The following is a 19,359-nucleotide window of genomic DNA, read 5'->3' as shown; positions in this document are numbered from 1 at the left end:
TAATATGGCTGGGTGAGTGGAAGGCATCAAACCAGTGATATTTTACATATTTAGATAATTTTCAGGCACTGCAGAATGGTACATACGGTACAGTTGTGAGTGGATGAAATATACCAGAGCTCAGACATTATAAACAAGAGGAAAAGCAAAATTCTCATGTCAACAGGTCACGTAATTTAAGCGAATACTAACCAGTGATCCTAAAACTGACCAATTTTGAAAATGCTGAAAGAAAGGTATCGTACAGGACAGGAAAAACACGGAGAACTGAACTCTAGTACTCTAGGAGGCTGCTGTACAATTCAGCATGACTACTGGCATAATGTGAGAAGTGGAGTACAGCTCCTAAGGAGCCATTCAGATGCCACAAGAGGGCCTCATTATGGTGATAAAGGGAAAGGTGACTGATAGACATTGTCTAAAGAACATTATAGTCAAAAATGACACACATTGATTGTGTTGTAAAATTACTTGGTGTGTCCCAAGTATGTGGGATACACACATGGATTAGTTCTTATTACTGACTGTGGTGGGCACAGTCTTGAGTTGAAATTCTAGGGAAGCCCAACACTGTTTCCATTGAACAGTTTTAGTATGAAGTAAGACATTATTTTGAGACATGAGGTGAATTTAAAGTAATTATTGATATGCTGAAGATGCACTGCTTGTCACTGTTGATACTGCCTCCTCTTACATTAAAAGCTGTAATGCCCATGGCCTTTGCTGGTATTGAACACTACCTTTTCCAATACCTGACAGATTACAAACCTAAAACCTCCTTCCTGATCATCATGATCATCAGATCTTAATGATCTGGACTGATCTGACTCCACAGTCTCAACACCTAGTCTTCCTCAATCCAACAAACCACTTTCTTCAATGTTGACCTCCACCTCAGAGATGACTACATCAGTACCTCCATCCATATCAAACATTCCAGCCACCAGCAATACTTCCACCTCGACGACTGCAACCCATTGTGTACCGATAAGTCCATTCTGTACAACCTAGCCACCTGTGGCCGTTGCAGAAGTCCCTCTCAAAATTTACCGAGGGTCTCAGTGAGGCCTTCACAGACCAAAATTACCCTCCCAACGTTGTACAGAAACAGATCTCCCATGCCTTATCTCTCCAGTCACCTACTATCTCCCAAAGTCCCACTGTTTGGCGGCAAAGGTACATTCCCCTCATGACACAGTACTACTCAAACATTTTCCGCGAAGGTTTTCACTACCACTGGTCATGCCCTGAAATGAGAAATATCCTACCTGCTGTCCTTCCCACCCCTCCAATAGTAGTGTTCCGCCGCCCCCCGAACCTACACAATATTCTCGTCCATCCATACTCCACACCTGCTCCCACACCTTGCCTCATGGCTCATATCCCTGTAATAGATGTGGATGCAAGACCTGTCTCATACATCCTTTACTCCAGGTCAAACACTATCGTCACCTATCCCATTAATGGCAGGACTACCTAGGAAACCAGTCATGTGACCTACAAGCTAAACTGCAACCACTGTGCTGCATTATATGTGGGGATGACAACCAACAAGCTGTTTGTCCACACAAATGGCCGTTGATGAACTGTGACTGAGAAGCATCTGGACCACCCAGTTGTCCAATACAACATTTTTCACTTCAGTGATTGCTAGTGCCATCTGTATTCTTTCTATCAACACCAGCTTTTCTGATTTGTGCAGGTGGGAACACTCCCTGCAATATACCCTACATTTTTGTAACCCACTGGCCTCAGACCTCGTTAGTCCCTGTCTTTCACCCACCAACCCCTTTCCTTCTCCCACTCCAGCATACACAGTCTTCTATTCCATCAATGCACCCATGGTTTTATTCCCCTTCTCTACTTGTCTCCTTTTCTGCCCCAACCCCCCTCCCCCCATCTAATCCCCCAGCTGCACCTAACTGCCCCTGTCCCCACCACATTCCTTCATGCTACCACAAGCAGCACTTTACTTCCCCCCCCCACCCATTCCCTGCTGTCACTCCCCTCCCTGCCCCTGCCTCCTCCTTACCCTCACATCACAGTCCAGTGTCAGTGGGGAGAGACTGTGAATGTGGGAAAGCACACATGTTCGGCAGTCTTTTTGTTGTGCCTGTCTGTGATTTGGCATCTCTTCCATATGGTGAGTAGCTGTCTGTTATTGCCATAATATAGTCATTTTAGAGAAAGAGTAATTTATTGACATCAAATATAAGTTTGAGGAAGTCTTTTCTAAAGGTATTTGTATCAAGTGTAACCTTGTTCAGAAGTGAAATTTGAACAATGAACAGTTCAGAGAAGAAAAAAATAGCAGCTTCTCCAGTGTGTTGCTACAGAAGAATGCTTAAGATCAGATGGTAGAATATTATAAACAATGAAGAGGTACAGACTGGTATTGGAAAGAAAAGAAATTTATGTCACAGGCTGTCTGAAAGAAGGATTGGTTGGTAGGACACATCCTGAGGCATTGAGGAATCATCAATTTGGTAATGGAGGGAAGTGTGGATGGTAAAAATTGTAGATGGAGCCAAAGACTTGAATACAGTAAGTAAGTTGGAATGGATTTAGGCTGCAATACAGAGATGGAGACGAAGAAGCTTGCTCGGGATACACTAGTGTGGAGAGCTTTTATCAAAACAGTCTTCAGATTGAAGACAAATCTACCCTGGCTCTTGCCGGAACACAGCAAGTGACATATTGTTTCTGAAACACTGAACCTCTAAACCAGAGATATGTTTACATTACACATAAGTAAGGGCAGGCTATATAATAATAATAATAATAATAATAACGCTTGAACCCTATGCCCGTCCACAATGGTAAAGACACTGATAGCCACACGGAAAATGATTTAAATCCAAATAGAGGTGTTTTGCAGGATATGCTTCCTGCAACCACTCTAGAAGGAAAACAAAGGCAGAGGATGAGATGGTCAGATGAAGTTAACCGACACCTCATGTTCTGTTATTACCAAGCAGCAAACTTAGGAACCAACACAACTGGATACAGATCACAAGTATACACAACATTTATTACCAGATACCCAGAATTAAAATTTTTAACAGAACAACGACTAGCTGATCAGATCCGTGTAATAATCAAAAATAACAGGATACCCCAGTCAGAATTAGAAAACATCAAACAACAAGTACAACAAATACTGGAACAAAATAATGTGCAATCAGAAGAAGAAGAAGAAGAAGAAGAAGAAAACAGTAATGGACTCAAACATCCCAGAGCAAACAAACAAAGAACAACATGCACCAATTAAACAATCAGAGGAAAACAAAATCTTAAAACAGCCACCCGAACAAGCACAAATAGAACATGAAGTGACACACATGTTAGATATAGAAGAAAAATTTCAGTTGACATACATAGAATACAAACACACGTATACAGACATTAGACCATTCTTGCATAGACCGCCAATAACCCACAAGTCGAAACAACAATAACAACTATCAACACAGTCATAAACAACAAAATAAATGAAAATAAAACTATGGAAGAGTTGCAACTACTGTTTTATGTAGGAGCACTCACTACACTAAATATACACACTAGGCAGAGATCAGAACCAACCAACACACAGAAGAAACCCACAAAGCCAGCATGGCAACACAGGCTACAGATCAGAATAGAAAAACTGAGAAAAGACATCGGACAGCTAACAAAATTTATAAGAAATGAAATATCAGACAAAAAACTAAAAAGGTTAGGTAAAATCTCACAGCAAGAAGCGATAGAGCAATTAGATGAAAAGAAGCAGAAATTACAAGCATTGGCCAAACGACTTAGAAAATACAAAAAAAGTGAAAATAGAAGGAAACAAAACCAAACATTCAACACAAACCAAAAGAAATTTTACCAGACAATAGATAACACACACATTAAAATAGACAATCCACCTAACATAACAGACATGGAACACTTTTGGAACAACATATGGTCAAACCCGGTACAACATAATAGACATGCACAGTGGATACAAGCAGAAACAGACAGATACAAGATGATACCACAAATGCCTGAAGTGATAATTTTGCAACATGAAGTCACCCGAGCAATTAATTCTACGCACAATTGGAAAGCCCCTGGAAAAGAAAAAATAGCAAATTTCTGGCTAAAGAAGTTCACCTCAACACATTCACATCTAACTAAATTATTTAACATAATAGAGGGAAACATTCCATGTGGGAAAAATATATCTAAAAACAAAGATGATGTGACTTACCAAACGAAAGTGCTGGCAGGTCGATAGACACACAAACAAACACAAACATACACACAAAATTTAAGCTTTCGCAACCAACCATTGCTTCGTCAGGAAAGAGGGAAAGATGAAAGGATGTGGGTTTTAAGGGAGAGGGTAAGGAGTCATTCCAATCCCGGGAACGGAAAGACTTACCTTAGGGGGAAAAAAGGACACACACACACACACACACACACACACACACACACACACACACATATCCATCCGCACATACACAGACACAAACAGACAATAAACACCGGATATTACAGCAAGTATATTATTAAAGATCCCAATACCACAACAGATAAATGCAGACTTTGCAAACAACAAATAGAAACAGTAGATCACATCACAAGTGGATGTACAATACTAGCAAATACAGAATACCCCAGAAGACATGACAATGTAGCAAAAATTATGCATCAACAACTTGCCATACAACATAAACTAATAAAACAACACATTCCCACATACAAGTATGCACCACAAAATGTACTGGAGAATGATGAATACAAATTATACTGGAACAGAACCATTATAACAGATAAAACAACACCACATAACAAACCTGACATCATACTCACCAATAAAAAGAAGAAATTAACACAACTAATCGAAATATCCATACCCAATACAACAAATATACGGAAGAAAACAGGAGAAAAAATTGAAAATTACATCCAACTGGCTGAGGAAGTCGAGGACATGTGACATAAGGATAAAGTTGAAATTATACCAATTATACTATCAACTACAGGAGTCATACCACACAATATCCACCAGTACATCAATGCAATACAGCTACATCCAAACTTATATATACAACTACAGAAATCCGTAATTATTGATACATGTTCAATTACCCGAAAGTTCCTAAATGCAATATAACATATACCGTACAGTTAAAAGGAAGTCACGCTTGATCAAGGTCCGCGTCACTATCCATTTTTGACCAGACATAACGTCTGAAAAAAGAAAGAACTAATAATAATAATAATAATAATAATAATAATAATAATAGTCTCCCATCGGGCGCCTCCCCAGGTGGCGGATAGGGGAATGCTCTCCAGATATGGAGGGTACCGGGGAAATAAAATACCCGGGGTGGACCAAAACTATCAACCGAAATCCACTAACGTCTGCCTGGTATCCAGCAGTTCGGGGTCAGCGTCTGTTCACCTAGATGGTGCGGCTGCAGCAACCTTCTTGATCTCAACAATCAAGTCGTATTCCTCGTGATCTTTCCTCGGAAGGGCCACCACCAAGTTAGTTTTCAACTTGAAAACCAAACATGATGATAACACAAGGAATGAATCCACTACCCCGGGCAACAGTCGCAAGACTGGGTTTACCTGGTCATCAGATTCTGGGGGACCGGGAGCATCACGTTGCACTTAAGGTTGAGAACCAGACGACATCCAGATTATTACACACAAAACAAAGACACTTCTTCGGTACACTTAATACTAATACTCTCTTCAAACTGGGCAAGATCAAATAACTTACAGACGTGCTGCAAAAATTCAAGATCAAAATCCTTGCAGTCCAGGAAACACGATTTACGGACAAAAACCATTTTGACACAGACAACTGCAGGATCTACAAAGGAAAACCAGCAGTTAAAACTAATGAGAAAGGACTCAAACAGTTTGGTACAGCATTTGTAGTCCACAAATCTATCAGCAACTCTGTCATTGACTTCCAGTTTGCCTCAGAACGTATATCAACGCTCTCCGTCAAATCGGCCAACAAAGCATATGCCTTGATCAACGCACACGCACCCACAAATAACTATAACAAGAAGAACCCCCAGAAAATGGATGACTTCTTGAATGACCTTGAAGAGACGACAAACAAAATTGCTAAACACCATGTAATAATCTTGTTAGGCGACTTTAACTTACAATTAGGCAAAGAGAAAAAATACAGGAAGATCACAGGAATCCATACAGCTCACAAGACAACTAACAAGAATTGGGAAAGATTGATTAACTTTTGTGAAAATTTCGGCCTTGTAATTATGTCAACACAATTTAAAAAACCCAGCAAGAAACTGTATACTTGGAAGTTGCCCAACACAATGTTGGGTGAATTCCAGATACACCATGTGGCCATCTCCAAGAGTAACACAACAGAAATTCTGAATGTGAAAACGAGAAGAGGATTTTTTGAATCAGACCACCATTTTCTACAGATAAAGACCAGATTACAACCTAATAGAAAAAAGCCAAAACTAAACAAAGTGCTGAGACCAGACCCTGAATGCATAAAACTCAACAAGGAAAACATCTTACAGGAAATCAGTCAGACAAACACCTCAAACTGGACAGAACTTGTGGACGTACTCAAATCCGCGATGAAATTGAGTCAACCCCCGAGAAGGAGAAGACACAGGTGGTGGTATATAATATGTGACCAAGCAATAGAAGAAAGGACCAATGCCTGGAAAAACTTCAATAGTCACAAAACATCAGAAAAATGGCAACAATTTCTAGTAATCCGAAAACAAACATCGAAAACAATTCGGAGGGAAAAAAGAAATTATGACAAACGGCGACTAGATGAGGTAGAAGAAGACTTTAAGAAGAACAACACCAAGAATTTTTATAAGACGTTTAAAGAACATATTGCAGGATACCAGCCACCCAATCTTTGCTTCAAGAAACCGAATGGTTCACTAGAAACTAACATGAAGAATAACTGCCAAATCCTCGCAGACTATTTCAACAAACTTCTCAACTGTGAAAGACCTACAGAGGATATTCACTACCAGACATCTACACCAAATCCCGACGCTAAGCCACCAACCATTAACGAAATAGCAGAAATTATCAAAACACTGAAAAACAATAGAGCCCCAGGAGAAGATGGAATTATTGCAGAACTATGGAAGTTAAATGATGAAAGATTAACAGGAAAAATCCACAAAATCATATTAAACATTTGGGAAACATAACAGATCCCTTCTGAATGGAAATGCGCACTCATCCATCCACTCCACAAAAAAGGGGACAAAACTGAACCAAATAATTACAGGGGTATCTCACTCGTGCCGGTCACATATAAAATCCTGTCAAAAGTTCTCATGAATAGATTAGAAGAACAAGCTGACCCACAAATAGAAGAATACCAGGCTGGTTTTCGCAAGGGACAATCCTGCATAGAACATATCTGGAATCTGAAAATGATTCTCCACATGAGAAACACCCGAAACACAGTGGTCACTTTAGTAGTTTTTAAAAAGGCCTACGACTCAATAGACAGAGTAGCGCTCTGCAACACGCTGGAAGAATTCAGCATTGACAGAAAGACAAGAGCAATCATTCGTCAAACGTTAACTGACACAGTCTCCGAGGTCAAATTTATGGGGGATATCTGTGAACCATTTGAAATCCAAACTGGAGTGTGACAGGGTGATGGACTTTCACCATTACTCTTTAATATCATTCTTGAACAAATTATCAGGACATGGGAAAAAGAAGTCAAAGGAATCCAAATTGGCATTAGAAAAGATAATAGATTCAATGTGAAGTGTTTAGCTTTTGCAGATGACCTAGCAATCCTCACAAATAATAGAAAAGAAGCCACTAATGCCATAGAGAAGTTACACAAAATTGCACAAAGTACTGGCCTGCAAATTTCATATGAGAAAACCCAGTACATAGAAAGAGTGCCACTAGACAAATTGCCTATTGTGACAACCCATGGGAAAATCGTACAAGTACCACATTTTAAGTACCTGGGAGAAATCATCCAGCCATCAGGGATCAACCTAAAGACCAATGAGGAAAGAATAAAAAAACTACAGAAAGCACATAAACTCACATGGAACTACTATAACAAAAAGTGCATATCCATTAATGCAAAATTGAGGCACTACAACACTGTCGTACTTCTGGAGGCACTGTATGCATCTGAAACAACCCAAATAAGTGGGCAAAACTAAAATCAAAGAAATAGAGAAACGAGAAAGGAAAATTCTCAGGAAAATTTTTGGCCCGATACAAGAGCAAGGAATCTGGAAGAAGAGACCAACATCAGAATTATATAAATACACAGACATGATTACAGATACAATAAGGAAAAGAATAATGCAGTTCTACAGACATATCCACAGGATGAATGAAAACAGAAATTCGAAGCGAATTCTTAAAGTCATCAACTCAGGCAGGGGAAAAACAAAATGGATAAAAGAAGTTAAAGAGAACATCAGACAAGCACACATAATAGTGAACGATGCAGAAAATAGAACTGAATTCAGGAACACCATCAAAAAACATAAATTTGACACCACAACACAGAAGAGACCAGGATGCAAATGGACAGCGGAGCGAAAGAAACAACACAGTGAGCATATGAAGAAAATTTGGGCTCAGAAAAACATAAACAATCATCATAAAGGAATTAAAGTTCAAACACTCTCTTTAAATGGAAATAATCGAAAATAATAATAATAATAATAATAATAATAATAATTGGAGGAATGTGTAAATACTTAATTTATGGAAAGGAAATTCCATGTTTTTTTGTTGGAGAATTACAATGAAATTTTGTTGTGACTTTGCAACAACTCAAGTGTACTGCTAAACAAACCAAGATGTCTTAGTGACCTAACACTGGATACACATTTGAGCACACAAGGTTCGCATTACATCTCACCATTTCTGGTTAATATTTTTGCCAAAAAAGTATTGTGTGAACTAAAACCACAAAAATCATTGTATTATTTTATTCATAATTTATTTCAGCAGTTCGCCCTTCTTCAGAAGCCAAGACATACTTAGATCACACAAGAATAAACTGCAATTACAAGGAGGGGTATTTGAGAGTAGCACGGGGAGTTTCATAGAGTTTATCAGAGATAAACTCTGTAATATGCTGTTGAGTATGGTCAGTCAGAAAGAACATCATATACATCAGTGTCATTCCATGTCACAAGTGTATTACTCCTCAATCAACAGTCTACTGGGGTATGCTACATTTGCTGTTCTTGTGTGTTAAACGAAACTGACCAGTGACGCATCCTGTGCACCAAAAAGATAAGTATAAAAACTTTGCTGCAAGAAGTCCTTGTTAGATGTAATTGTGCAATCAGGTTACAAAGCACAAGATTATTTCTGTCAGTCTCGAATAAATCACTTCACAAAAATCCTGTAAAATGTTTTCAGTTTAGAAGTACCATTAAATACTTTTCTCCATCTGTGGTGAATGAACACACACTACAAGTGGAACTCCTAACATGTAGCAACACAGACAGTGTATTGGCCTTCTGTATCACTACAAATATCATAGGTATCTGACAAAACTAATTTTTACAGTCCTCTCCACTGTTTGCAGCATGTGCCACATGGCTGATTCGTAGTAGGTATCTGACCAAATTAATTTTTACGGTAATCACCACTACTTGCAGTGTATACCCTTTGGCCGGTTCTGATGTGCAACAATCCGTACAAATTTGCAAATCCTTCTGTATTCAGCCCACTTGGACATTTTCATTTGCAGTATATAGTATGACTTTCACACATTTTTCAGTTGTCACTTATATAGTATGACTTTCACACATTTTTCAGTTGTCACTTATATAGTATGACTTTCACACATTTTTCAGTTGTCACTTATATCAGTGATTCTCTCTCTCTCTCTCTCTCTCTCTCTCTCTCTCTCACGCGTGCACTACATGCTGCTACCAGTTTCCTGTGAGGCCCCCTTCTTTCATCGAAAAGATGGTTGTCCAGCTTAAATGTGAATGGCTCTCATACCAAATTAAATATATCAGTAAAATAACATGATGAATATCATTATGGCCTATGTACTAAAATGGGTGATAGTAACTTGAAATTTTAGAGAAGCAAGCTGTATTAGACTTGCTAGAATTAATGTTCACATGACCTTGATAGCAGATTGTATGGAAATAAAATGTCATTCAGTGGGAAATTATAGGAAATGAATAGGACTGACACAAAATATATCTCACATTGCCAGTCTCTTCTTCATAGATGTACATTCTAACATATTCATGGAATAATGTAGAATTACATGTGGCACAACATCTTGCAAAAGATTTATTTTTTTGTTCCCTCACTATAGCTAACTTAGAGCTTGTATAAACTGCTCAGCTCAACTGTCTCAGAAGTGGGCTTTAGGGGTGTAACTGTCGGAAAATGTACTTCACTCCAGTCTTTAATGGAGCTCTGACAAATGCAGATTCAAGTTTCTAATTTTGGAATATACGCAAATGTTACAACATACGTAATGTTAGCAGAATTATACAATTATTTGGAACTGTGCCATTTTCTGTGCATCTGTGTTATTGTCAGCAGCGTGTCCCAAATTGTATCAAGAAAAAATTCTACTTACTAGCCAAAGGCAAACATAAACACAGACAGAAAATTTCATGAAAGCCAGCTTTTTTAAGCACAAAGAGGAATGCACCACACTGCATAAAAGATTAATTGAGGCATGTGCGCGTACGCCCGTCCCCTACCCCACCATCCCCCTCCGCACGCACGCCTGCACACACACACACACACACACACACACACACACACACACACACACACATTGTACCAGTACTGCAGCTCGATTGGGACAGGGGAGTCATATCATGTGCATCGGGTGACAAGAGGTAGGATGTGATGAGTGAGAGGGAGGGTCAGAGGGTGGCTGCAATGGGTTACGAGGGGCAGATAGAGTAGAGGAAGGGGGAGGGGGAGGGGAAGGGGAAGGTGGTGGATGGGGAAAGAAGGTTGGAAGGAGTTACGGGTGGAGCTGGATGTGGGACAGGAACGAGCGGAGACTGACGCTGACAAGGATAGTGGGATGGGAGGGAGTATGCTTCTTCTGTCACTTCTGACCCACATATACACAGGGTTGGCAAGGCTACGGTCTGATTTGGTCTCACTAATTTCAGTGTGGCCACATTGCTCTTTTCCCCTTCTCCCCTTTTAAGTTCTTGAGAGCAGACATACAGGATTTGTCACTATTTATATTTTTCCACAGATTGCCGAGGTGACACTGTCGTCAACTTAGATCGCACTACCGTATTCAAATTCTGTGAGTCATCTCTCGGGTACTTTTCGTAGTGTGTCGAGTCCTGCTGTCACACTGACAGGTATTGCTGCACTGTTGCAGTGAGGGATAGCTTCAAGGAGGTGAACAGCCTGCACCTGCCCCAGGAGAGGTACAGCCCCGTGCGGAGGGCCAGCGAGGGCTGCCCCTCCCCGTACCGCAGCCCCCAGCACCAGCACCAGCTGCAGGCACAGCAGGACGTCTTCGGCCGGGAGGGCAATGTCAAGGCCCTGCAGCAGGAGTACCAGCAGCTGCAGGTCAGTATCTCACGGGCATGGCGAGTCTACTGTTCTAGGTAGCTCTGTCGAGAATGTTCAAAATTCGCTTATGTCTGCAATTTTACACTGTTATAGGACACCTGTTTGTTACCCTGCTTGTAAAAGTACAATTGAACATCTTCAGGGTGCATGGGGTAAGACGGCTGCCAGCCATTGTGTGACTAGTGATGTTGCTCAGTGTTACACCCGAGACTTCTTTTTCTGAGTGAGGGGAGGAGTACAGTACAGTTGTGTAAAGTTTGGGAGGGGGGGGGGGGGGGAGGAGGCTTGCGGAGTGTGCATACACTTGGAAAAGTACTATACAGGTGTTGCAAATTTGAGGTTTATTCGTCTTGTAACGTACATTTGATTTGCGTACAGGACATATATCAGAATTTTACATTACCATTGGAATAATATTTACACTAATGAATAATTAAAAAAAAAAAAAAAACTCTAAAATAATATTTCTGTCAATGGCTATATATCCTTTGTAGGATGGGTAACAAGTTATATGCAGGATGAAATACTAGTTTGTCCCATGTGAATTAGTCCACTGAATAATGGCATTTCAGTATCGATGCCTAGAGTAGCATTCTTTTCGGTAGACCTAACTTCATCTATTTGAACTAGTTCCCTTTTAATATGTAATAAATTTTCATGCCCTGTACTGAGGAGCCTGGGTGTATGGTTTGAGATGGTGGATGGGAAGCATAAAGTCTTCTTTGTTTCTTGTGTCAAGTATGAAAAAAATGATTTCCCTCAAATAATTTGTGTTGGCACATAAAAATATAATTGTTATATAGGGGTAGGAGAGGTAATATTTGTAGGATTGTAAATAATGGGCAACATTGTTCTTTGTGGTGTACAGTGCACTTATTCCAAATGATTTTTTTCTGTTATCTTTAAGTAAGCACTATGTTAGTCAGAATTCTCCAAAAAACAATACCGTGCCTAATAATAGCTTCAATGTTACTTGCATATACTGCTTTTCATCTGTGCACGTCAGTTTCAGTTGATAATCTTTGGATTGCAACTGCAAAACTGCTCACTTTATTAGTTACATATTCTGATAATTATCCAAATTGTAAGATTTTTAACTGAATCAATTTTTTGGTTTTGTGCATAATCCTAATCTTCTCACATTTTGACTGGTTGTGAAGTGCAACATGTGAGTGTTAGATATGTTTAGATTTAACCCATTTAGCTGAAACCAAGTTTCTAAGGCACTGATGATCCTGATCACTAATTCAGGAATTTGTTCTGTATCATGATTCTCAATTAACAAACAAATATCCTCTACAAAAGGAACTGATGGGAGAGCTGATATTTAATGATAAACAATTCACATAGATCAAGATTAGAACTGCACTTGTTATGGAGACTTCTAGGACACACTGAGACATTTGTTTGCCATCAGAATAATAATGTCCATCATTTTAAGTAATGCTAAATCTTTGCTTTGTATTCCATAAGTAGGTATGAATCTGTATTAGGGCACTGTCTCCAATGCCATACTTGTTAAGTGGATTACAGAATCAAAAGCATTTGTGAGGTCACAGAAGATTCCTACAACTTTGTTGGCTCTTGTCTAATGATATGCTTATTTTCTCAGCAAAAGTGTTTACTGCATCAGTTGTGTATTTTCCCGCTTGAAAACAAAAGTGGTTGTTCAGCATAATGGAATATTTTACAATGAAGTTGCAGATTTGGCTAACAGCAACTGTGTCAAAAAATTTCAGGTATATCTGTGCCACAGTGTCTAGCTGTGAGTTCACATGAAAGTTCAGAATGTATAGATAAAACACTGTGATGTGATAAGTAAAAATCATAGTCAGTGATTTATTTCACCAAATATTAATGTAGATGAATGATGGACTTCCACAGATTATAAGCTTCTCTGCACCAGCCATTCACTAATGCAAAACCGACACCTAACTGAGTCGCAGCAGTCAGAGTGATGGCATGAGGCTGCACGCGATCTATGTCAGTCTAATGTAATCTGAATGACAGACATTATTTGAATACTTATCAGGTCATACATAATCTAATGTTGAGTTTCAGTGAGGTATCATATGGGCATTTGAAAAAACAAATGTATTAGGTTCTTCTCAAACATACTTATCAGTGATGGCAATGATCGAAAATTCTGCTTTTGGTGAGCTACGAACATGCCACCTTTCCGATAGTTTCTTCTAACCCAAATGTAAATGTACACAGATATTAAATATTAACCTAAGTTATTGTGCAACATGTACATACATAACAAAACAAAATTTCACCACTGTCAGTGCTGCCTCTTGCTGGGCCAAATACTTTTCATTTCACTTTCACAGCAGTGGCATTATTTAATGGAATGTGAAAGTGAAAGTTGAGAACAAATTGAGTTTCTGGGAGTGACGGTCACTCGGTCTGTGCAGCGACACAGTGGCAGTGCGGGCGACGCCCACGAGCTGCAGTTGCGCCACTCGCTCCACATGCAGCAGATGTTGGGCGGCTCCCCTCTGCGGTCAGCGACGCCGTCTCCGCCGACCACGCAGAGCCCTGCCTCTATACCCGGTAAGCCTCCACACCTTCGTCCACCTTAACTGAGCTTTTCTGAGTTAGTATTCCAATGAAGAAATTTGTTTGTGTGTTCCTTGTACTGTCTTCTCTTCTTTCCCAATTTTTCAGGCACTAGGCTGGTTTCCTATCCTCACCTTCCCTTAACTTTGCCATTAATCTATTTTCAACCCATCTCTATCTCATTGTCCTCCCCCTTCCTCTCGACCTCTCCACTTCCCTCATCAACATCTTTAAATGTGCAAACTGCAGTTTTTATCTAATTCATGTACTTCATTTTGTTAATGGCAAGGAACAGTTCAGTTTCATCTTTCACTTGCCGAACCAATCTATTGGGATGAGAGCAGTAACTGTTGGTTGGAAGTAGAATATGATTTCTGCAGTTGCCCTAGTCATCAGTAAAGATAACAGCTCTCCCACAACCTTACAAGTACTGAGCAGTGTAATACCAAAAGAAAATTTCATTACATCACACACTTGGTCCTTTCCTTCAAATTTTTTCAGAGATTTACTTTAGGATTACGGAAAGATGATCACATTTCAAAAGATACAAACATTAGTAAGACACTGGACTCGCATTCGGGAGGACGACGGTTCAATCCCGTGTCTGGCCATCCTGATTTAGGTTTTCCGTGATTTCCCTAAATCGCTCCAGGCAAATGACGGGATGGTTCCTTTCAAAGGGCATGGCTGACTTCCTTCCCCATCCTTCCCTAATCCGATGAGACCGATGACCTCGCTGTCTGGTCTCCTTCCCCGAAACAACCAACCAACAAACATTAGTAGGCCATCGAAGTGTTAGTTCACATTTTTCAGTTTTTACACAAATTCTCTGAACCTGATCTACAATAATAGATCATAGAAATATTCTTATACCAAATGTTTACTGCCATTTAAATGATGCATGACATTTTAAAATACCTTCAGGTCCTGTTGACTTACTGCTGTGCGTAATGTCAGTTTATCATTTCTTTATTTAGATATGCATCTGTATCCCCTCTGTATCCTCCTTCCTCATTCCATTTATGAATGGCGCACAGGAAAAATGTTGGTAAACCTCTGTATTAGCTCTGACATCTCGGATTCACTTGTGGAGATCATTTTATGGGTGATCATTTTACAAGATATATGCGGGAGAAAGTAATGTACGCCCGACTCTTTTTCTGAATATACTTTGTAGAAATTTCAATCGCCAACCGAGAAATACTGTGACAAAATGTGCTATTCTTTCTTTTCATCCGATCTTCTCTGGCTCTTTTACTAATCCGACCTCAGAACGGTTCCAGACTAATATGCAGCACACAATAAGTGGTCTTAGTGTTTTGTAAGCCACTTCTTTTGTGGATGTATTACTTTTCCTTAAGGTTTGCCCTGTGAATCTGTGTGGCATCTGCTGTTCCTACTATTTGTTTCATGTGGTCATTTCACGTCAGGTCACTTTAGGTGCTTACTCCTAGGTATTTTATGGTAGGTGCTGTTTCCAGTGATTTGTTACCAATAGTGTAGTCCTACAGTAGTGGCTTTCTGTGCACTATGTTTCATGTACTTGTGTTTGGCTAAACTGCCATTCCCTGTCCAGATCACCAATCCTTCAGGTTTTCCTGCCCTTTACTACCATCTTCTGACGGTGTTACCATCCTACATACAACTGCATCATCTGTGAATAGCCCCAAGGAGCTTCTGAAATTATTCAACAGATAACTTGTATATATTGCAAACAGTAACTGTTCTACTGTGTGTCCCTGTGGTACTCCTGAAATGACATTTATATCTGTCAGTTTTGCTCCATTAGAAGCAATGTCTTGTATTCACTCTGCAAAAAAGTCACAAATCCTGTCCGGTACTCTATAATCTCGTGGTTTGTTCTCTAAACGACAATGTGGATCTATACCGGACGCCTTCCAAAAATCGAGTAATGTTGCACCCACTTGGGTGCTGATGTCGACGGTGCTATGGATCTCTGGGATGTGAAGAATGAGTTGGGTTTCATGAGACATCTGTTTTTGGAGTTTGTGTTGATTTTGTCAGTGATAGTGGCATATAATTATGTACATGTGTCCTAACATCCATCTCAAAAACTGAAATGACCTGTGCTCCACCCCCCCCCCCTTAAAAAAAAAAAAAAAAAAAAGAAACCCTCTAGATCCTGCAGCAGCTTACAATAAGCTACTGCTAAAAGAGGCTGGTTCAGATGCCTTTTTACTATGAAGTGATCGTGGTTGTTTCCTGTTCTATAATCACTTGCCTCAATATCTCCCAATATCAGCATTGGTTTGATGATCAAAAGGAGGAACCGTATTACAAAATTATGGGGTGGAACAGATCGAGAGGTCAAATTCGTTATTTTGGCCTTCTGTCTGTCATTTTCGATTTCAGTGCCCTTATGATCACTGAGCAGCCAAATAGGTGATTTAAATGCACATACTGATATATTGTAAGACCACAACTTCTAAGGGTTTTTAATCGGGTTGGTGGGAAAAATTTTACCTTCAAATTCATTGAACATTTTATGTTGCTCTCCTTAAGCTCATTTTCACTTTGTTCAGCTTTTGTTTGTTAGCTAGCCTTTGATTTCACTTAAATCTATGATGAAGCTCTCTTCACTTTTGTAGCAACTTTCCGACATGGCTATTAAAGAACACTGGATTTTTTCATGCCCTTAAAACCTTGCTTGGCATTTAGTTGTGTATGGTGTATCGAACAATCCTTTTGAATTTCATCCACTTGTGGACCACATCTTTGTCCTCAAAACTGAGTACTCAAGTACTCTGCAGCATATATCTTGTCAATCTTGCTAAGCAAAAACATTTTCCCTATCTTTCTTAACATTTCTTGTAACACCCGTAGTCACTGATAACATTGAAATGGTTTCATTGGAATATCTGCTCTCTTTCTCATTTTCTCACACCTGGGTGAAGTTAGATTTATTAGTGCAACTCTCACTGAAGAAAGTGGGCTGTTGGATATGCTACTGGACAAGTCTCTCTCTCTCTCTCTCTCTCTCTCTCTCTCTCTCTCTCTCTCTCTCTCTCACACACACACACACACACACACACACACACACACACACACACACACACAAACCTACGTGCACAGGTGCTGACATTGTCATCTTTGTACACACACCATCAGTGCCTCCAACACTATCACACATGCAAACCATGGTCCATACCTCTACTTTTGACAGCAGCCACACTCCTTCTGTCCAGCCCAAACAGCTGGTACCCATTCCTTCCAGACAGTCTAGCCACCCATGCTTATCCATCTATGGTTACAAGCAGTCCCTCTCTCAATATGACAGGGGTTTCCTGAGGCCTTCAAAAACTGAAATGACCTTCCATTCCTTGTCCAGAAACATCTCCTGTGTATTGTCTCCCAGTAACCCACTGTTACCCACTTACTCTAACCAACTTCCTATTTTACGAAGTAGAAAATATTTTAAAATGTTAATGAATTTTAAATTGTTGTTACCAATAAAGTCTTCCTTTACGTAACTTCTGCTCGTCATCCATTCTGTTTTGATGTTCTTGTTGGCATAGTTTTAGTTTAAATGGGAGGGTATTACAAAGTTCTCTCTCTCTCTCTCTCTCTCTCTCTCTCTCTCTCTCTCTCTCTCTCTCTGTGTGTGTGTGTGTGTGTGTGTGTGTGTGTGTGTGTGTGTGTGTGTGTGTGTGTGTGTTTAAATGAAATGTTACAATGTTTTTCTTGAGCTCTCCATGTTTTATAAATCCTTTCAATAGAGTTCTTCTCACCAATCACCATGAGGTCAAACTTACGACTTGTATACTCTGATGTAGTAGAAATTTTTCCCTGCAAAGAACCAGACGTCAGAGTTATTGTATTAAAAACTTATTCCAGTGGTTGACATTTAACAGGAAAGATTTTCACTTATATCTCATTTTTAATCTGCCACTTCAGATTGTTTTATTAATCAATAATAATAATAATAATAATAATAGTAATAGTAATAGTAATAATAAACCCCGTGGAGGCCCGGAAAAAGAATAGACCTGCGACAAAAAGAACAAACCACTAATAGGGCTAACCCCCCTTTTAGTGTGATTAGTTGGTTCAGGACAGAACTAATGAAGCCTCGGACAAGCATTGTCATGGTCGGGGACGACACTTGAACCCTATGCCCGTCCACAATGGTAACACCACTGCTAGACACACGGAAAATGATTTAAATCCAAATAGAGGTGTTTTGCAGGATATGCTTCCTGCAACCACTCTAGAAGGAAAACAAAGACAGAGGATGAGATGGTCAGATGAAGTAAACCGATACCTCATGTTCTGTTATTACCAAGCAACAAACTTAGGAACCAACAAAACTGGATACAGATCACAAGTATACACAACATTTATTACCAGATACCCAGAATTAAAATTTTTAACAGAACAATGACTAGCTGATCAGATCTGTGTAATAATAAAAAATAACAGGATACCCTAGTCAGAATTAGAAAACATCAAACAACAAGTACAACAAATACTGGAACAAAATAATGTGCAATCAGAAGAAGAAGAAAATACAGTGATGGACTCAGACATCCCAGAGCAAACAAACAAAGAACAACACGCACCAATTAAACAATCAGAGGAAAACGAAATCTTAAGACAGCTACCAGAACAAGCACAAATAGAACACAAAGTGACACACATGTTAGATATAGAAGAAAAATTTCAGTTGACATATATAGAATACAAACACACGTATACAGACATTAGACCATTCTTGCATAGACCACCAAATAACCCACAAGTCGAAACAACAATAACAACTATCAACACAATCATACACAACAAAATAAATGAAAATACAGCTATGGAAGAGTTACAACTACTGGTTTATATAGGAGCACTCACTACACTAAATATACAGACTAGGCAGAGATCAGAACCAACCAGCACACAGAAGAAACTCACAAAACCAGCATGGCAACACAGGCTACAGATCAGAATAGAAAAACTGAGAAAAGACATCGGACAGCTAACACAATTTATAAGAAATGAAATATCAGACAAAAAACTAAAAAGGTTAGGTAAAATCTCACAACAAGAAGTGATAGAGCAATTAGATGAAAAGAAGCAGAAATTACAAGCATTGGCCAAACGACTTAGAAGATACAAAAAAAGTTAAAATAGAAGGAAACAAAACCAAACATTCAACACAAACCAAAAGAAATTTTATCAGACAATAGATAACGCACACAT

The 19,359-nt window shown here is 39.4% G+C and overlaps 1 protein-coding gene across 1 annotated transcript in view; it reads left to right on the top strand.

Annotated features, from left to right (window-relative positions):
• The window catches only part of LOC124544969 (serine/threonine-protein kinase SIK3-like), a 181,409-nt gene that overhangs the window by 131,226 nt on the left and 30,824 nt on the right, over positions 1-19,359 (top strand). Inside the window, exons 16-17 of the mRNA XM_047123717.1 lie at positions 11,390-11,583; positions 14,004-14,142. Coding sequence (XP_046979673.1) covers positions 11,390-11,583; positions 14,004-14,142 — 333 coding nt within the window. The remainder of the gene's footprint in view (positions 1-11,389; positions 11,584-14,003; positions 14,143-19,359) is intronic.

The sequence above is a fragment of the Schistocerca americana genome, chromosome 8 (assembly GCF_021461395.2).
Source record: "Schistocerca americana isolate TAMUIC-IGC-003095 chromosome 8, iqSchAmer2.1, whole genome shotgun sequence".
NCBI lineage: Eukaryota > Metazoa > Arthropoda > Insecta > Orthoptera > Acrididae > Schistocerca > Schistocerca americana.
The sequence above is the reverse complement of the archived record's forward strand: the minus strand, read 5'-3'. Positions and strand labels throughout refer to the sequence as shown.